The sequence below is a fragment of the Stegostoma tigrinum genome, chromosome 28 (assembly GCF_030684315.1).
Source record: "Stegostoma tigrinum isolate sSteTig4 chromosome 28, sSteTig4.hap1, whole genome shotgun sequence".
NCBI lineage: Eukaryota > Metazoa > Chordata > Chondrichthyes > Orectolobiformes > Stegostomatidae > Stegostoma > Stegostoma tigrinum.
Window position 1 is genome coordinate 32,601,664 of NC_081381.1, and position 21,861 is coordinate 32,623,524.

The 21,861-nt window shown below is 41.7% G+C and overlaps 1 protein-coding gene across 1 annotated transcript in view; it reads right to left on the bottom strand.

Moving 5' to 3' along the window:
• Positions 1–21,861, bottom strand: part of ccdc30 (coiled-coil domain containing 30) — a 161,813-nt gene that overhangs the window by 78,183 nt on the left and 61,769 nt on the right. The window contains exons 9-13 of the mRNA XM_048561449.2: positions 19,723–19,812; positions 15,351–15,458; positions 13,230–13,321; positions 7,433–7,625; positions 2,150–2,260 (exon numbers count right to left, since the gene is read on the bottom strand). Coding sequence (XP_048417406.2) covers positions 2,150–2,260; positions 7,433–7,625; positions 13,230–13,321; positions 15,351–15,458; positions 19,723–19,812 — 594 coding nt within the window. The remainder of the gene's footprint in view (positions 1–2,149; positions 2,261–7,432; positions 7,626–13,229; positions 13,322–15,350; positions 15,459–19,722; positions 19,813–21,861) is intronic.

Consider the following 21,861-nt stretch of genomic DNA (forward strand, 5'->3'; position numbering starts at 1 on the left):
TTATCTGCGTTTCAGTACAATATAAGGCACAATTCTTTTAATTCCAGCTCTTTTTAAAAAACAAACCTCACTGCAATCTTCCCAAAAACGTTTTCTCCAAATCCCTGTTGCCCCAACTCCAGTTAACGTCAATGCAGTGTTCCCAGTCTCTAGGTTAAGGTACTAAAGTCAAACAGAATGTCTCTACTGATATCTGGCTGACATCAGTACTTTTCATTATAGAATGAAATTGAACCTTCACCTTCTGGTCCAGTAATTCAGGGCAGGACAGTTGCATCTTCTTACTGGCTACATTGCTTATACTGCACATCAGAGGTCTGAAGAATAGAACATTTTCTAAACTGCAAATGCTGACATTGTCAATGTATGTCTGAATTTTAAGATATGATCTATGCCAACAGTATAACACTCTGGCAATTGTTCTTAGTGCACCACTGATTAGAAGCCCACTTTGTCCATACTGACAAAGATAGCTTGATGCCCTTTGTAATCCCATCTTCCTGCACATGGTCCATAGCCCTGCAGCTTACAACACTTAAGGTGCAGATCCTAATATTTTTTAAAAGGATTTTGAGTCTCTGTCTCCAGCACCAACTCAGCCAGCAAATTCCAGAGACTCACTACCCTCTGCATAAAAATTTTCCCCATGTCCCCTCTAATCCTTCTGTCACTTAGTTTGAATCTATGATTATTGGTTTTTGAGCTCTCTGCTATGGGAAACAGTCTCCTCCTGCCTACTTAATCTTTGCCCCTCTCTATTTTGTCACCATCAATCATGTCACCCTCTCAGTCTTCTCTATTCCAAGGAAAACAACACCAACTTCTCAGATCTCTCCTCATAGGTACAATTCCCTTTTGTAACATTATAATAGGTCACCTCTGCACTTTCTCCACAGCAATTATGTCGTTCCTGTAATGTGGTAACCAGAACTGCACACAATATTCCAGTCGTGGGCCTCACGCGTTTCTTATACAGTTTCATCATTATATTCTAATTTTGTACTGCTACATTCAGGGAGCTATGCACCTATTGTACCTGTACTGCTACATTCAGGGAGCTATGTACTGACACTCCAAGATTTCTCACTTCATTTACCCGTCTCTGTATATTACCATTTATTAGGTATTGCCTTTTATAGTCTGATCTCTCTAAATGCATTACCTCAAAGTAATCTTCCACTTTCTTGCCCACATCACCAAATCATCTACGTAATTTTGGAGCTTAGTTATCCTGTAACTACCCCCTACGCAGCCAATTTTTGTCATCTGCAAATTTCCCAATTGTGGGCCCACATTGAAGTCAAAATTACTGAAGTTTAATTGTTTAAAACAAACAGCAGGGATCCTAACACTAAACGCTGTGGAACAGCACTTAAAGGAGCTTTCCATTTGCAAGGACAGCCATCGAGAATTCCTCTTTCAATCCTATTGCTAAACCAACCTTGGATCCAGTTTGACACATTACCCTGTATCCAATGGGCTTTTACTTTTTTGGCCAGTGTGTCATGTCAAATGCCTAAAAAAAATTCCATGTTGACAACATCCATTGCACTACACTTAGAGCCTCCTTGACACTTCCACATGCCTCAAATTTGTAAGGCATGACCTTTCCTGAATAAAGCCATGCTGACTATCCTTGACTAGTCATGTCTTTCTAAGTGACTGATCTCTTAGAATAGATTCTAACAATTTGCTCACCATCAATAGACGACTAATTACAGAATTGTTTGCCATTTCCTTTAGAAACAACTGAACTACATTTGTATTCCTCCAGATCACTGGCAGTTCACCAGTGTCTAGTGAAAAATGGAAATTAATCCACAGAGCATCTGCTATTTCCTCCTTGGTCTCCATCGAAATCTTAGGGAACAATCCATCTGGCCCTGGCATCTTATCCACGTTCAAGGATTCCAACTCCTCCAACACCAACACTTTCTCTCTTGTTATGATAATTTTGTCCAACATTTCACACTGCTTCTTTTGGGATTACTATATTCACACCATTCGTTTCCTTTGTGAACACGAAGTTGCTGTTTATGTACCAGTAAAGCATCTTTGGGTTTTCCTTTGGCCATTTTATGTTTCAAGCATTAATTTCCTTATCAAAAATCACAGATTTCACAAATTCATAGATCAGATAAAATCTCACCTCCTGAATATCTTGTTCCTTACTCACAGCGCTGATAACTTCTTGACTTTTTGCCTTGAGCTCCTTATACTTTCTCTTAAGTTTTGCATAATCAGTTTCCATACTGGTGATCTGTAGAAATAGAAGAATATCAGAGAAAACACTAGCTTTCTTTTTAAGCAAGGGAAAGGTTGAAAGTACTTCTGTTAGCATGGCAGCAAGGTATACATATATAATCCAACTTAGTCAATAAATTATAAGATAACCATTCCATTTCCACACAGGGCCTCCTTAGAGTTCCCCTCTGCAGCATAAAGTAACCAAAGTATTAGTTCCTTTAATAGCAACATAGATGATGTCTGCTAATCTGCCTCATCCCTGGCACTGAGCACAACTACTATGATGCATAAATTCAAACTGCAACCTTTGCTGCAATACATCAAACTCTACACAGAATTATTACACTTTAATATCCTACATTCAAATTAGAGGCCTCTACTATTGTACATATAATCCAAATCTGCTGTAGTCTACATCACCACAAGCAGCCTTCCTTGTTTCAATGGCCTCTATGTAGTACACAGTTACCAGACAATACCTGTAACATTACGCCATGAGCTATGATTTCAAGAACCTTAGACGTCTCTTGTTGTGTGCATCTTGGAAAATGGTCACATAAATGAAATAGCTTCACAAAGGCCAGTGTCTCATGACCAAGTAATCCCTTGTTTACAAGTGTTTGGTGCATGACACTGACCTAGCTAGCTCAGAGCTGACTCCTAGAATGAACAGAACCTCTGACACTTCTGTTTATATCTATCAGCCAGGACTCCCTGATTGGGACCAGGTTCACAGCCCCAGTCAGGAAGCTCATTCTATGAGATCCACCTGGCTGATGTCATTCCAATCACTATCAAGGTTCTTTGGAAAAACCAAGCATGGTTCACTAACAAGACCAAGATCCAAGATCCAAGGTCCAATATCATGCGTCTGAATCTGTGATCATATAGCATGGCTGAGATTTTAATTTTTAGAAAATCAAGTAATTCATTCCATAACAGCTAAAAGGATATGAAAGGATCTGTTTCCTTATCTATGAGCCTTTCAATATGCTCACAAATTCTAATAGGATCTGACGTTAGGCCACCACTTTGGAAACCTAGTTTTCTTCTTCATTAAATCTGCAAATATGAAGATTAAACAAAGATATCTGTTTGTTTTAAAATTATTTTTGTTGAAAATAATCTCAACTGCATGAGCCAGATTCAGCTAGTTACAATTTCTGAAGCTAAACATTAGCCTGCTAACTATTTGTAATCATCATCTTGTTGAAAGCCTCACATCAATTTTCACACAGCACTGCAATATTCTCTAAAAATTATTTTTGGGAGGTCTTTGTTTATTACATTTTGAAGACTTGTATTAGGTAACTTTCAGTCTTCTATTTTCAAGAGAAAATGGGCACAGTGTTCATCCTTTGTCCAACAAAGGACAATAAAAAACATAAGGAGACAGGTAAGGAGAATTTTGATTTTTGCAGTGGATTATTGAAGTATGGAATGCATTGCCATGGACTCTAATTGACAAAGATGTTATTGCATCTTTCAAGGTATAACAAAAATACCGGCTACTGGGAAAGAAGCGGTCACTTTTCATTAAATAAAAATATTTATTCAGTAAATAATGAAATTTAAACAACACAGGTAATTTTGTTTGTGCTGTGCTCTGTTGTCTTCCTGCTGCTTTAAAAATGAACTTGAGACTTCTTTCTTCCTCATTTAGAAATCTACCCCAATCTTGTTCCAGCCATTTCAAAACAAATCTCAACTTATGCTGAATCCATCTTCAGCTTTCTATACTATTAACATTCCTAGTGAACCCATATACCATCCGCTTTTGATGAGTAAAGTTTCTATTGTTAGAATCTTGCCCTCGAGTTATTTTGTGAACAACTTGTCTCCAATCTTACTTCATCTTCAGAAGCCTTTTAGATTTTGTATAAGATTAGGATTAGTTTTGACCTTCATACTCAAAGATTCTAGCAAACACTCACAGTTGAGGTTCACATAAGAGTAATGGTACATTAGGCAAGGCCCCTAAGGATTGTAGACATTAATATGAAGCAGAATGCCCTGAGGCTTTGCTCAATGTAGCTGGTGACTTCAACCAGGCCAACCTCAAAAGTGTACTCCCAAGATACCATCAACACATGATCTGTACCACCAGAGCTCAAACACCCTAGATCATTGCTCCACAACCATCAAAGACACCTACTCCATCCTCCTCATTCATTTTGGTAAATCAGACCATAAGGCTGCGCTCCTTCTCCTGGCCTACGAGCAGAAACTGAAGCTTGAGGATCCTGTACAAAAAACCGTACAGTGCTGGCTTGAGGTAATGGGCAAGCTCCTATGTGATTGCTTGAAGTTGGTTGACTGGTCTGTATTCAAGAACTCAGCAGCCAAATGAAATGAGTCTGCCACTACCATCAAAGACTTCATTAGTACGGGTGTAGAGGACTGCATGCCAAAGAAGTTAATCGAAGTTTTCCCCAACTGGAAACCACAGATGAATTGGAAGATCCACTTCTGACTGAAGTAAAGCTCTGAGGTGTTCCAAGTTGGGTGGCCCTGCCCTATACAGGAAACCTGTGTACAATCTTCAAAAGCCACCAGGGACTCCAAGAGATAATATCAGACTAAACTAGAGTCCCAGACTAACCACATGAGCACATATCAACTGTGGCAAGACATGTGTGATATAATGGGCTAAAAATGAAGTCATAGAGTCGCTGACAACAATGCATCCCTCCCCAATGAGCTCATTGTATCCTAAGCTCATTTTGAACAGAAGGTCAGTGAAATGATGTCGTCACCTGTCCCAATTGCCTCGGGTGCCACTGTACTGTCATCGCTGCACATGTCAGATTGGCCTTTTTGAGAGTGAACTCACAGAAAGCAACTAGCCTGATTGAATCCCCATCCATGCACTTAGATCCTGTGCTGACCAGCTGGCAGCAGTTTTTCGCAGACACTTTTAGTCTCCCCTTACTAAGATGTGAGGTTCCCATCTGCTTCAAGAAGACCACTATCATCCCAGTGCCAAAGAAAAATCAGACCACGCGCCTTAATGACTGCCACCTGGTAGTTCCAACATCCATCATTATGAACTGCTTGAGAGCTTAATTATGGCACACATCAACTGCAGCCTCCAAGACTGCCCTGATCCACTACAATTTGCCTACTGTCACAATAGGTCCACAGCAGATGCCATCTCCCTGATCCTACACTCATCCTTGAAGTATCTGGCTAATAAGGACACCTACATCAGACTCCTATTTATTGACTTTAGGACCATCTGCAACACCATAATTGCAACCAAACCCATCTCCAGACTCAGAAATGTGGGACTCTGCTCCCCACTCAGCAGCTGGATCCTCAAGTTCCTGATGCATAGACCACAATCAGTAAGGATTGATGACTACACCTCCTCCACGATAATCCTCGACACCAGTGCCCAGCAAGGCTGTATAAACTCACTATGTGGCCAAATTCAGCTCTAACTCTACTTACAAATTTGCTAATGACACCACAACGATGAGATAGAATACAGAAAGAGACGGTGTTTAGTGTAATGGTGTAAAGAAAACAATCTATCCCTTAACATCAGCAAAATGAAGGAGCTGGTCATCAATTTAAGGAAGGGAAGTGGAGGACACATCCCTATCCACAGCAATGGTGCTGAGATGGAGGTGGTTGAGTTCAAGTTCCTACAAGTAAATAATACCAATAACCTATTCTGGTCCATCCACATTGGTGGCACATTCTAGAAAGCACACCAAAGCCTCTACTTCCCCAGAAGGTTAAGGAAATTCGGCATGTCCAAAATGGCTCTTACCAATTTTATAGATGCATCACAGAAAGCATCCTATCCGGACGCATCACAACGTGGTTTGGCAATTACTCCGCCCAAGATCACAAGAAATTATAGAGGGTTGTGAGCACAGCCCAGTCCATCACAGAAATCAGCTTTCCTTCCAATGACGCTGCCTACACTTCCCGTTGCCTCCCCAAAACAGCCAACAAAATCAAAGACCCCTCCCACCCTGGTTATATTCTTTTCTGCCCTCCTCCATCAGGCAGAAGATATAAAAAGTTTGAAAACACATATGTGATGGACCGTACCAGACCACCTCAATACACATTTTCTTATTTTAAAGTTAGATGTGAAGTGCTGTGTTCCACGTGCAATGCAACTGGCCAAACTACTCATGGTTCAGCAAAACATAATTAATTTAAACATTATAGTTAAAATACAAACAAAAGAATCAGGAATTTAGAATAACTTAACTATTGGAAAGCTTAACCTAATAATAGATACAATACCTATTACTAATTAACTGTTCTAATATAGTAACATCTCATAAACACACACATAGTTCGCCAATCCAGCAGGGAAAAAAAACATCAAAAGAGGATTCAGACAGTTTAGCAGCCAGGAGACATTCACTGTAGCTTCTAACTCTTGAGACCCCAATGGATTCTGCTTAAAACTAACTCTGAAAACTGAAAAATATGAGAAAGTATGATCTATGAGAGCTGGCTGCGCCCAGGCTGCTTCCATGGTTCCAACTTTTAAAAAAGAACTCAAAGCCTGACGAAAAGTCAATTAGGCGAGAAATGCTAGCTTGCTCTTTCTCCATGTAGCTGTCTGACCCGCTGTGATCTCTGGCATTCGTTGTTTTCCCAAGGACTCACTAACTGTTTACTCTACAGACAGCTCGGTACCTCTGCCTCGGAGCCTTTTTTCCAAAAAAAGGACAAAATAACCTCTTAAAATGACAGCATGGTCACACATACCAATAGATTTAAGAACAGCTTCTTCCCCACTGTTATGTGACTTATGAATGGACTTCTCATAAATTGGAGTTGATCTTTCTCTGCACTTTCTCTGTGGCTATAACACTATATTCTGCATTCTGTTCTATTACCCGGATGTACTTATGTAAAGTATGACTTGTCTGGTTAGCACGCAAAACAATACATTTCACTGTATCTCGGTACATGGGGCAGTAATAATCAAATCAAGTGAGTTGAGTATTAGAAAGTTTGCAAGAGAAAATGTAATTCAATGCAGATACGATTTCAAAAGTATTCTACTCAGTGGTCAGGCATAGGTTGCAAATATTGTCAATCTGCAGTACTGGAGTTATAGATCCACCTAGGAATACCCTTCTCTCACTCAGTGCTAGTACTCAACGAAGACTACACAATAGTCATAATGTCTTGTGCTGTCTGGACTAACCTTAGCTTTTAGTACTTCCTTCTCACAGTCAGTGCCATGCCGGCCATCTCTGGAGCGACTGTGGTGTTCTTCCATTGCAGTCTCGAGTGTCTCATTCCTCAATGTCACCTCTTCGAGATCCTGTTGCAGTCTGTGCATCCTCCGCTGTAGATCATGGTTCTTAGAGTCGAGCCGATTAATCTCATGGTGGCACCTAGAATATACAACAGATGACAAACATTCTGCTTTGCAATTTCAAATATTTATCTTTTTTCTTCTTGCTTTGGTAGATTCATTAACCCTGTAGAAATCTCCCACAGGCAGCCCTTGATTTTAGAGATTGAGGACAAAATTTAACACCTGCTCTGAAGTCAGTTAGGAGGTGGGAAGGAGCATTTAATAGGGCAAGAGGATTCCAGGTAGAGATCCTGCTACCAATTTAGGCTGGAGTGGGAAGGTATGTAGACAATCTTTCCACCTTGCTGCAAAGTGAGACTCTTAGCTGGGCAATTGATGCTGATTTGAGAGCGTCATCCCTCAGTTGTTGGTACTTAATCAGAGGTGTGCAGTAATTTTGTCATGTGGGAAGTTCAAAATATGAACCCGGCTATGTTTGCCAGAGGGTTTCTGTGGGTGGCAGGGGTTCCTCATTCAAAGGCACCCCATGCTTAATTGCAAGAACCTGGCATTGGGCAAGGGGTGCCTGTTGACAGCTTGGCTTCCATTCCCCTAACCCATGGCATCACCTACTTTTGGGCCGAGTCCCTCAGTAGTCCTGGGCCTCATGTTGGGTATGCCACTGTCCAGGTGGTACTGCCTGCTACAGGCTGCTTCCAAATTCTGACTGATTGACAGCTCTAGGTGGGAAATGAAGACTTCCTGGGGTATGTGTTCTCCGGGAAGGCCCGCAATTGGCCACTTAAGAGGCACTTCACGACAGTAGGCCTTCGCCTAGAGGAGGCAACATGAGGCCCTTGTTGATTCTCCAGGTATTGGGTGAGACCCCATTAACATCACTCAGATTGTTGACAAGATGTTCAACTGTGGGGGAGTAACTGAGCCTGATCTTATTCCTGCAGGTATTTACATGCATGTAATTTGTAACAGTAATCACTGAATTGTGGCCAGTTTGAAGAACCCATATTAATTTTTCACCAGACTCCAATGTGCCAGACAAGATCAAGAATGGAGCCCAAGAACCATGGCTCCATAAGGGTTGGTAATCTTTGCCATGAAAGATATCCATCTGTAATGCTTAAGAAAGGTTGGCATTTACACTGTAATTTATCATATCTCAGAAACTTCACAAAGTGTTTCTTCATAGAATGTACAGCTTTGAAGTCCATTGCCTGTTGTGATGCAGGGAAATACTGCATCCAGCACTCCAGATCAGCACTTAATGAAATGAATGCTCAATTATCTGAATGATTCTGACATCCCAAATGACACTACAGCTTTTCTCATGCTCATGGAAGGTATTTTTGAATGCAGTGATTATATAACTATAGGGTCTAGCAGCATAGAAACAGACACTTCAGTCCAACTCATTTGTGGCAACTGACATCCAATCTGACTTAGTTCCATTTGCCAGCATTTGGCCCATGTCTCTCTAAACTCTTCCTATTCATGGACACATCTAGGTGCCTTTTAAATGTTACAATTGCACCTGCTTCCACCATTTCTTCTGGCAGCTCATTCAATACACTCACAAACCTCTATCCCACAGGTCCTTTATAAACCTTTGCTCTCTCACCTTAAACCTATGACCTCTAGTTTTGGACTTCCCCATCTTAGGAAAAAGACCTTAGCTATTCACCCTATCCATGCCCCTGATGATTTATAAACCTCTATAAGGTCAACCCTCAGTCTCTGATGTGCCAGGGAAAAATGCCCTATTCTATTCAGCCTCTTCCTATTGCTCAAACTCTAATCCTGGCAAGATCCTTGTGATTTTTTTTCTGCACCCTTTCAAGTTTAACAACATCTTTCCTATTGAAGGACAACCAGAATTGTACGTAGCATTCCAAAAGTGGCCTCACCAAATATGCTGTACAGTCACAACATGATATTCCAACTCCTTTACTCAATGCACTGACCAATGAAGGTAAGTGTACCAAATACCTTCTTCACCACCCTGTCTATCTGTGATTCCACTTTCAAAGAACGATGCACCTGCACCTCCAGGTCTTTTTTGTACGGCACACTCCCCAGGGTCCTACCATGAACTGTACAAATTCAACCCTGGTTTGCCTTCCTAAAATGCAACATCTCACATTTAATTGAATTAACTCCATCTACCATTCCTCAGCCCATTTGATCAAGGTCTTGTTGTACTCTATGATAATCGACTTCATTGTCCACTATACCACCTATTTTCACGCCATCTGCAAACTTACTAATCATGCTTCCTATATTTACATCCAAATCATTTATACAAAAGACGAAAAGCAGAGGGCCCAACACTGATCCTCGTGACACACCAGTGCTCACAGGTCTCCAGTCCTACAAACAACCCTTCACCACCACCCTCTGTTCTCCAAACTTCAAGCCAATTTTGTATCCAATTGGCTAGCTCCTTCTGGATCCCATGTGATCTAACCTTACTAAACAATCTACCATGCAGAACCTTGTTGACTGCTTTGCTGAAGTCCATTTAGACAATGTCTACCACTCTGCCTTCATCAATCCTCCTTGTCACCTCTTCAAAACACTCAATTAAGTTAGCGAGACATGATTTCCCACACACACAGTCATGCTGACTATCCTTAATCAGTCCCTGCCTTTTCAGATGCATGTAAATCTGTCCTCCAACAACTCGCCCACCACTGATGTCGGACTGACGCGTCTATAGTTCCCCGGCTTTTCCTCACCACCTTTCTTAAATAATGGCAACACATTAGCCATCCTCCAGTCTTCTGGCACCTTACCCATTGTTATCGATGATACAAATATCTCAGCAAGGGGCCCAGCAATCTCTTCCCTAGCTTCCCACAAAGTTCTGGAAAAACCTGATCAGGTCCCAGAGATTTATCTACCTTTATGTGTTTTAAGATCTCCAGCATCTCTTCTTCATATGAACTTTTTTCAAGACATCACTATTTATTTCTCCAAGTTCCCTTGCTTCCTAGTCTTTCTCCAAAGTAAATACTGATGCAACATATTCGTTCAGAATCTCACCCATCTCCTGTGGTTTGACATGTAGGCGGTCATGCTCATTTTTAACGGGCCCTATTCTCTCCCTAGTTACTCTTTTGCCCTTAGTGCATTTATAGAATCTCTTTGGATTCTCCTTAACCCTATTTGCCAAAGCTATCTCATGTCCCCTTTGTGCCGTCTAGACTTCCCTTATACTTTTCTAGGGATTCACTCGATCCCAGCTGTCTACACCTGGTATATGCCAGGTATGTCTTTCTTTTTCTTGACTAGAACCTCAATTTCTCTCGTCATCCAGCATTCCCTACACCTGCCAGCCTTGCTCTTCATATTAACAGGAGCATACTCTGAACTCTCATTACCTCTGACCTAAAGGCCTCCTATTTCTCAACCATCCCTTTAACTGTGAATAGCCTCTCCCAGTCAAAGTTCCTGTCAAGTAACGTTAAAATTGACTTTACTACAACTTAATATTTTGGTTAGTTCTATCCTTTCCTATAACTATTGCAAAACTAATAAAATTATGATCACTTGTCCCAAAACGCTTACCCATTGACACCTCAGTCACTTGCCCTGCCTCATTTCCCGACAGAACATCAAGTATTGCTTCTTCTCTAGTCAGTACATCCACATATTGAATAAGAAAGTTTATTTGCACCCCACAATGATTCATGCAAACCTGCAATGGGAGATGAGATTGGGTTCTCCTCAGAACATGTTCTCCACTGAGACTGCATATATGTAGCTCATTTTTAGCTGTCCATGTCAGTATTAGAAATGTGGATCCCTTTCAGGGTAAACGTGTATTAGCTAACTGACAGCAAGTGATGTGGATTGAACGCTGTCATTTCAAACCCTGTATTTCCCTAGTTGGGGTTAGCTTCTGTATACGGAAAGTGTCCAGTGGAGAAAAATGAAAGCTACGGTCACGGCTAAATTACAGGAATACACCAGAGTAGGCCATTCAGCTCCTTGAACTTGTTCCACCATTTAATGAGATCATGGCTGACAATAAAACCCTTGCAAATCTCTTATGTGGAGCCTGAGCGTTGTCTTCTTGCTTGGGACTCACAGTGGTGGTCGTGGTGTTGGGGGTTGTTTGAGGTGGGTGGTGGTTGGAATGTCAGGAAGTCAGGGGAAAACTACCAGGAACTCAGGGGAGGGATGTCAGTGGGCAGATAGAAAAAGTTGAAGAATGGGGAGAGGCAATATAAAATAAATATACAACATTAAAGGAGTGCAGGAACAGTGAGACTTATGCATATACAGGTCTTTGTTGGCTTCAGGGCAAGTATAGAGATTGCTAAAAGGCTTACAGGATTCTAGGTTTTATTAATCATACAGCACAAATGCGAGGAAATTAAGTCAAACCTTTATAATTTGTTAGATATTGACATCTTTTCCAAAGCCTAACAAAGTGTGGAGGAAATTTACCAGAATGTACCAGAAATTAAAGGTCTGAATCATGTGGACAGACTAGAGAAATGAAAGCTGTTCTTAAAAATAAACGATAAACTATATTGTGTTTCTATCATCAAGAATTGCATCACATTCATGTGTTACTTATCAAATTCATCATTTCAATGTCAGGTTTCTACCTACCACTCAATAAACCTGAGTTAATTTGAAATCCAGTGGAAGTATTCTAATTTACAGCAAGTCCCATTCACTTGGCCCTAACCTTGCAACATTTCAATTTTAAATTTCCCTCCTTCAAGTTGAAAATCCCTCTATCCTTCAATCCTTTCTCTCTGACATCACTGAGCGTGAATGGTCAACAGGCTCTAAACTTGGAGAAGTGAGCTCTGCAGCCCCACTGCACCACACAACCAGCCCAGCTCTTCCCCTCCACCCACTGCATCCCAAAACCAGTCCAACCAGTCCAACCTGTCTCTGCCTCCCTAACCTGTTCTTCCTCTCATCCATCCCTTCCTCCCACCCCAAGCCGCACCTTCATCTCCTACCTACTAACCTCATCCCACCTCCTTGACCTGTCCGTCTTCCCTGGACTGACCTATCCCCTCCCTACCTCCCCACCTATACTCTCCTCCCCACCTATCTTCTTTTCTCTCCATCTTCGGTCCGCCTCCCCCTCTCTCCCTATTTATTCCAGAACCCTCACCCCATCCCCCTCTCTGATGAAGGGTCTAGGCCCGAAACGTCAGCTTTTGTGCTCCTGAGACGCTGCTGGGCCTGCTGTGTTCATCCAGCCTCACATTTTATTATCTTGGCTTCTCCAGCATCTGCAGTTCCCATTATCACTCTGCAGGTGATCTAAATTTGTAAATGTGCACTGTGAGAGTTGCGCATTTCCTAAACTTAATGCTTAACAATGCACATTCTCTGAATACTGTAGTGTGATTGCTGAGTATTCTTCATGTGGGATTATAATCTACCTGCATGCTCTAAAAACAGTAACATTAGCAATGGAGGCTTTGGAACCACTTTGAATGCCTGACATAACTGAATTAAATGACTCAGTACAGAGACATTGAATACCATACAGCAGGCAGGATCAAATTACACATTCCAAACAAGAGAGAATAAACTTTATTAGAAATCTAGTCCAACCCATTTGTGGTGCAGAAAATGCAGCTTTTTTGGGAGAGGAAAACATTAACGCTTTCTCCTCCAAAAACCTGGAATTCATAATTTGTTCACAAACCTTTTGTGGAGTTCCTCTGATTTTAGATAGTGAGCATCATGGCCTGATTCCGAGCGCAATGAGTCAGGTTCCACATCTGGTAACGGACATTCCTTGGGTAAAGGAGAGAGATCAATAAAAGTTGGATGGCAAATTGCACTTTACTGACAAGCATAATGCTTACAGCTCAGATGAAGCCTGTTCAGTTCATCAACAAATGCTGCTCCTTCATGCTTTTCCTATCTCCTGGTAACTTCTGCCTCAAATATTGAGCCAATTTTACCTCAAAGATACAAAGGCTCTGCCTTGGTGACAAGCTGTCAGGGAGAAAGATAAAAGGATACTTTGGCATTATTAAGGGGGTGCTCTCAAACTTTTAGACTGGATGTGGGGGGACCACGGACTGTTGCTGCTGTGAGTAGTTTTCCACAAGAGAACACAGGCACGACCGCACATGCACAGCGACTCAAATGAGAACAAACCGTGTCTCGGCAATAATTAATCAAGGGTGAGATGTGCCACAAGGATTGGTGCTGGGTCCACTGCTTTTTGTCATTTATATAAATGATTTGGATGTGAACATAGGTGGTATGGTTAGTAAGTTTGCAGATGACAACTAAAATCGGAGGTGTACTGGACAGTGAAGGAGGTTACCTCAGAATACAATGGGGTCTTGATGAGAAAGGCCAAGAGGCTGAGGAGTGGCAGATGGAGTTTAATTCAGATAAATATGAGGTGTTGAATTTTGGAAAGGGAAATCAGGACAGGGCTTATACACTTAATGGTAGGGTCTGACACAGTGTTGCTGTACAAACAGACCTTGAGAGCAGGTTCACAGTTTCTTGAAAGAGGAGTTGCACGTAGATAGGATAGTGAAGGTGGTGTCTGCTATGCATGTCTTTACTGGTCAATGCATTGCGTACAGGACTTGGGAGGACATGTTGTGGCTGTACAGGACGTTGGTTCAGCCACTTTTGGAGTACTGTGTGCAATTCTGGTCTCCTTCCTATAGGAAGGAAGTTGTGAATCTAGAAAGGGTTCAGAAAAGATTTACAAGGATGTTGCCAGCGTTGGAGGTTTTGGGCTGTGTGGAGAAGCTGGATAGGCTGGGGCTATTTTGCCTGGTGCATTGGAGGCTGTGGAGTAACCTTAAAGAGGTTTATAAAATCAAGAGGGGCAGGAATAGGGTAAATAGGCAGAGTCTTTGCCCCAGGGTGTGGGAGTCCAAAACTAGAGGGCACAGTTTTAAGGCAAGAGGGGAAAGATATAAAACTGATCCAAAGGGGCAATTTTTTATAGCAATTTTATCACCAACCAACTTGCAAAATCAAACAGTCTTGCGGACATAATTAGAAATATTGTTAATCTCTTTTTACCCTTCCCTTCTCCCGAATTTATCGGTATTTACATACGTAGATAAATTGCTGCATGCTGACAAGCAACCCCCAGGAAGAAGGTGATCTGAGTATTGGTGGTCTGCTACTCCCACACAGCAATGGTGCTGGTTAGGCCACCATAGCAGAATGCCAAATACCACCCCCTTCAAAACACAAGTCCTGATCATCAGGAAAATAGGTGGGGCTGGAGCCAAGCTAAACAGTTAGGTTTAACTAACAATGACCCTGTGTTGCCTGCGGTGATGCATGCTCCGAGGTGACCTAGGTGAAGCAGACTGCTATTCAGCCTGGGTTTTCCTTGCTACACAGAAAGGAAGGGCCTCTCTTCCCTGTATTTGTTCCCAATCCAGGGCCTCTCATTCCCCATAGTGTTCTGGCAGACATCCTATCCCTCAGTTTCTCTCCACTTCACCAGCAAGCAGATGTCTTGATGAATTAAACTATTCATATTTGCACAGCTCGCTGCTCCTTCAAAAGAGACAATTTCCTTACTGTAATTCTGGTGATGGGCTCATTTCTGAACCTATCATCAGTAAATTGAGATCAAAGCTGTATTGATTAAAGAAACATGTGAAGTGTCATAACTTAAAGACACTGGAATGGAATGTAGCAACCCCACTGTAGACATAGCAAGGACCAAGGATGAAACTTGATACCTACCTAGTCTGTGCAAATCACGGATACACTTCAACTGTGCACCTTGATACTGAGCCATGCTGGAATACATACTTGTTTCATCTCTTACCTTACTAGTTGAACGTGAAGATGAAAATATCTTGTGTTTCTTTCGAACAGCTGGCACAGGAATCTCTTTTACTGGTTGTAACTGGGAATCCATTTGTCTGGCTGGTTCCTGCTCAGGTAGAATGAGGAAAGATCAAGGATGTAATCGAGGAGAGGCAACAACTATTATTATGTGATAAAGATAAAAGTAATCTACTACAGATGCTGGAAATTTGAAATGAAAACAAAGAATGCTGGAAATACACGGAACCTCAGGCTTTACAGAAAAACTGTTAATGCTCCAGATGGAGAGGATTTTTCTTCACAACTCATCTCGACTTGAAATGAAAACAGATTTTCATCTTTGAGGCAGATGTCAGAATCAGAAAAATTTCTGGCTTGGTGCCACCAAGGATGGGACTTGCATTATGCGTGTTGGGGTAACAGATGCAAGCTGCAGTCGGGTCAGCTGAGCTGAGAAAATGATACAGGTAACCCAATGCCTGCTTTCATTTCTTGAAATTTTGTCCCGGTTGCAATAAAGACACTCCAGTCCTCACTCCCCACTGATTCCACATGCCCCACCCACCCATGACAGCCGAGCATGATCCTTGTGCCAGGCTATGGCAACTCGCAATCAGGAACTACAGAAAGAGGTTTGGGCAAAGAACCCAAGCATCTATTATACTGCATGGACATTGAAGCCTACACTCTTAAAATTCATTCCTGAAAATCCCAGTTGTTTACTCTGTTGCTGTCTGACCTCCTGAGAATTTCCAGCTTACTACTGAATGACAAGTATGTGGCTTAGTAAGTTCAGAGTGGAGACTTTTCACTGTGATTAAAGGTAAAAGGGCTAGGTTGAAGATGAGTGATTGCTCTGTGGTTAACCATGTACAGCACGAGTACAGAAAGATGACCGTCCTACCCTAAGAAAGACAAGATTGACAGGAGTGCAATTCCACTTTGCTGACATGAAACATGGTGTGTGAGATGGCTGAATAGTACGGGCTGTAAAATTTCCAACACGAGAACGGCAACAACGTTTAGGCTTTGGAACAGAAAGGGTGAGGAGGGGAAAGAGGTAGGAAGTTTGGAGCTGTAGAGCAAGAAGTGGAAGAGAGTTCCAAAGGAGGACAGAGGTTGGAGTCAAGGGCATGAAATAAAGAGAGAGTGCCTGGTGTCCTGGGAGTTGTCAGTAAAAGCTTCTTTCAAAAAAAAGAGTTTGAATGAGAAAAGGACAGGATCCGTACTGTCCAAATATCGGTTCATTTTCAGGGTATTGCAGGCATGGTCTCCTAACAGGATTATGAGTTCACCTGTGTCATTTCAAGTACTCCCGCTGGGAGCAATCTTAGTCATTTTCCCTTACAATGCACAGAAAGGACAGCCAGCTGACCCTGCGAGCTCAGATGCACCCACTGTGGCAAATACAACAGGACAATAACATGAATAATGTGGTGCCATTGTTTAAATAAGGTGGTAAGGAAAAACTAGGGAGCTATAGAGTGGTGAGCCTGATGTCAGTGGTGGGTAAGTTTTTGGATGGGATTCTGAGGTACAGGATTTACATGCATTTGGAAAGGAAGGACTGGTTAGCGATAGTCAGCACGGCTTTGTGTGTGGGAAATCATGCCTGATTAACTTGATTGAGTTTTTTGAGGAGATGACAAAGAAGTTTGAAGGCAGAGTAGCAGACTTTGTCTGTATGAACTCCAAGGCGTTCAACAAGATTCCACTTGGTTGACTGATTAGCAAGGTTAGATCACATGGAATCCGGAGGAGTTAGCTAAATGGATACATAATTAATTTGAAGATAGGAAATAGAGGGTAGCGGTGAAGGGTTTTTGTTTGGATTGGAGGCCTGTGATCAGCGCTGTACCACAGGATCAGTGCTGGCCCACTGCTTTTTATCATTTATAGAAGTGATTTGGATGTGAATATAGGAGGTATGATGAGTAAGTTTGCAGATGACACCAAAATGGGTGATGTTGAGGACAGTGAAGAAGGTTATCTCAGAGTACAACAGGGCCTTGATTAGATGGGCAAATGGGCTGAGAAGTGGCAGATGGAGTTTAATTTAGACAAAGTGAGGTGTAGTATTTTGGTAAGGCAGACCAGGCCAAGACTTGTACAGCTAATGGTAGGGCTCTGCGGTATGTTGCTGAGCAAAGCGATCCGGGGTGCAGCTGCATAATTACTTGAAAAGTGGAGTTGTAGGGAGACAGGGTAGTGAAGAAGGCATTTGGCATGCTTGACTTCATTGGTCAGTGGATTGAATACAGGGGTTGGCATGTCATGTTGCAGCCAGACAGGGCATTGGTTAGGCCACTATTGAAATACCGTAAGCAATTCTGGTCTCCCTGTTACATGAAAGATGTTGTTAAACCTGAAAGGGTTCAGAAAAGATTTATAAGGATGTTGCTGGGATTGGAGAGTTTGAGCTATAGAGACAGGCTGAATAGTTTGGGGCTTTTATCCCTGGAGCATCGGAGGTTGATAGATGACCTAATAGAGGTTTCTCAAATCATGAAGGGTATGGATAGGGTGAATAGCCAAGGTCATTCTCCAAGGGTAGGGGACTTCAAAACTAGACAGCATAGGTTTAAGGTGAGAGGAGAAATTTTTAAAAGGGATCTGAGGGGCAACATTTTCACACAGAGGGTGGTACATGTGTGGAATGAGCTGCCAGAGGTAGTGATGGAGGTGGGTACAATTATGACATTTAAAAGGCAACTGGATGGGTATGTGAATAGAGATAATGGGAACTGCAGATGCTGGAGATTCCAAGATAATAAAATGTGAGGCTGGATGAACACAGCAGGCCAAGCAGCATCTCAGGAGCACAAAAGCTGACGTTTCGGGCCTAGACCCTTCATCAGAGAGGGGGATGGGGGGAGGGAACTGGAATAAATAGGGAGAGAGGGGGAGGCGGACCGAAGATGGAGAGTAAAGAAGATAGGTGGAGAGGGTGTAGGTGGGGAGGTAGGGAGGGGATAGGTCAGTCCAGGGAAGACGGACAGGTCAAGGAGGTGGGATGAGGTTAGTAGGTAGCTGGGGGTCCAGCTACCTACTAACCTCATCCCACCTCCTTGACCTGTCCGTCTTCCCTGGACTGACCTATCCCCTCCCTACCTCCCCACCTACACCCTCTCCACCTATCTTCTTTACTCTCCATCTTCGGTCCGCCTCCCCCTCTCTCCCTATTTATTCCAGTTCCCTCCCCCCATCCCCCTCTCTGATGAAGGGTCTAGGCCCGAAACGTCAGCTTTTGTGCTCCTGAGATGCTGCTTGGCCTGCTGTGTTCATCCAGCCTCACATTTTATTATCTGGGTATGTGAATAGGAAGGATTTAGAGGGATCTGGGCCAAACACTGGCAAATGGGTCTAGATCAATTTAGGATATCGGGTTGGCATGGACAAGTTGGGCTGAAGGGTCTGTTTCCATATTGTATAGCTCTATGGCTCTATGGTTGGCATGATTATTTGTAACACCAAAATAGCCAGGTAAATACAAACGTAGCTAGTAAAGTCAGCTGGCTGCAACAGGCCATTTCACCATGCCAGGATGCATTTGAGCACAGGCCACTGATGTCACCAGGCTGGGGTTAAGGAGGAAGTATACAGCTGACGAAGAGGAGCTTCTCCTCCCCGATGGTAACTGCAGAGTAGGCCCCTCAGATGTCATGCTCAGCTTGCACCACTGTCACCTTACTGACTGGCCCTCTCCAGCTACCACAACACCCTAGGGAGGAGCCCCAGGATGCTGAGCCCAGGGCCAGGGCTGCTGCTTTGCCCCCTGAGCATAAACTGACATACTAACTTTGAAACTAGATGCTGCTTTCTGTCACTTTTGAATTATGTTGTGCTCCTCTTCATGCAGGTGCATTCTGTGTGTTACCTAGAGGTGGTGATTGCAGCATTTGCAGATCAACCACTACTTTTACAATCATTTAACAATCAGCAAAACCTAACTCCACCATAATCTTACCAGACATCCCACCTTCATGCTATGTTCAACAGCTTGAAAACTCCACAATGACACACTCTGTCTCAGCTTAGTCCATAAAGCAGTCACACTCCACAAGCAACCCAATGACCAGCTCACTCAAAAAGAATCACACCCCTTCGTTGATCCCACTTAACTCCATGCTGAATCAACCAAATACCTACCTCTAATTTGAATCCACTAGCTACCCAGCCCCATGATGAATTCAGCAGCCATCTTCCTCAATCCTGAACCTATCAATTTGACTACTTTGTTGAAACCTAACCATAACATCAGTTAAAACGTAACCATAACATACAACAGGACGGAGGGTGGGTTGTTGAAGATTACGATCTAGTAGACATTATATAAACTCAGAGTTGCTCAAGACCTTCCCAATATTTACCTTGTTTTCTGGTTTCAGCTGATTCATTTTATTCTGCAGACTACTGAGTTGTTGTGCCTGAGATGGCTGGACCTTTTGAAGGTTTTCAACCTATTGAGATTAAACACAAAATATAAACCGTTATACTGAAACATAAATTGAAATGAAGAAGGAATTAAGAAGGTAGAAGAAAGTTAAAAAAAAAAGTTGCAACAGTGAGCGGAAGGGTAACAGAACAAGAAACAGAGTTGAAAGAAAGGAAGAAGACGTAAGAGATAAATGTCAATGATTCCCCATAATGCTCAAGGAATAATTAATAGGTGCATCAGGTGGGCCACAGATATTTATAATGGAGGAAACTGCCCAAATCCAAGAAATTCAAATTGACACGTGACAAAGAAAATTCTGATAAAGAGGATTCATACAATGATGAGTCAGAACAAATTATACTGGTCAAAAGCCCTGTGACAAATACAATAGTTGTGGATTCTTCCACCTGCGTAGAGTTAGATAGTAATTGCACTTTGACAGTATACGGAACAGTGGTTAATACGTTTTCTTGATTTATGTGAGGGTACGTACAACATTAAGGATATAAAAGTAGCCGTTGTTTCATGGTTTTATTGAGTTTATTAAAAGAAGCGGTAATTCCCGAAACAAGTTAAATTGCTGGAGGAAGCCATTCTATAAGTATTGAAATTGTCTTTAGTAAGATATTTATGCTGTTGAGCGTAATTGAGTGAAACTTGATAAGGAACATAAAAAGATAATGCAGATCATTCACTTCCATTAATTGGAAGATATTGTCCTCATCAACTTTTTTATGAGTGTAATTTCAAATTACCTTATGTGCAGTGCAGTATTTCTCCTGCTCTTGAAAACAACAGAAATAGTCCATTTGCAGGCAAAAAGATAGGCTTTCATGACTGCTGAGTTCTTGGATAAAATGTGGAGAGCATCAAAGCATTATGTAAGACCATGTAAAATCAAATTTAGCTCAGAATACTTAATGCCTTATCAAAGAGGGTCATGTGAAGAACCATACTTGCCAAATGTGGCAATCAAATCATTCATGCTTCATGAGTAATCAGAATTAATTATAAAATTTCACACAGACTCTAAGCATCTATTTGAGGTAAGCAAGGCATCTTGTATCTCCAGTGCGCCTGTGCTCCTGAGATGCTGCTTGGCCTGCTGTGTTCATCCAGCCTCACATTTTATTATCTTGTATCTCCAGTGTGTGTGTTTAATGATGAAGGTGCTGAGGAACATTTTCCTAAAATGTAATTCTGTTACACCGCTCACAGATGTTTCCAGGCCTGGTGAGTTATTCAAATGTTTTCTGCATTTATTACTAAAGGAAATTAGATCTTCAGACAGAGTTTGGAATGATTTCCTACGTATTGAATGGGCGGAAGGTAGCCTCATTTCACTGGTGGATATACACTGATAAGAATCTTTTGAGACAGCGCTGGTAAGGCTAAAGCAAGGTCGGTTGCTGGAGATTTTGAAAAATGATTGGGTGAAAGAGCTGATGGAAAATAAACTGCAAATCTTGCCACATTCTCATGACAGTATCAATTGTAGTAAAAGCCACACGTCTGCACAGTGATGCATAAGGTTATTGGTATCAAAGAGAAAAGTTTTCAGGCATCTTTGTGATACATTGTTGATGATTTCAAAAAGGGTGGCACTGTCGAATTTGATAAATTAAATTAATTAAAATTAATATTAAATTATAATTATTAATTAAAATTATTAGAGTAGGATTTGAAATTAGGAATCAGCATGTAGGGTTTTTAAACAAACTGCAGATATTAAGCATAACAGGTCTAGAATAATATCAACATAAGATTATTATTTTGAGAGTGTTAGTCACATCTATGTTATTTGTTTTAGACTCTCATTATAAGCTGACGTTATATCAAATAAAGAGACTGAGTGATTGGAAATTTGAATCGATCAGTTGAACTGGTTCAGTTAATTTTGGTGTATTGGAGTTAAGAACTATGGTAAAACACTTTAAAGGTCAAGAATATTTGAAAGGCAAGTAAAATACTTAAAGGAAAATTCATAAATATATATACTTGGGTTGTCATGCTTAGGTGACACAAAGAATATGAACCTGTTCATTTTTAGTGAATGTTCCACGTTATTCTT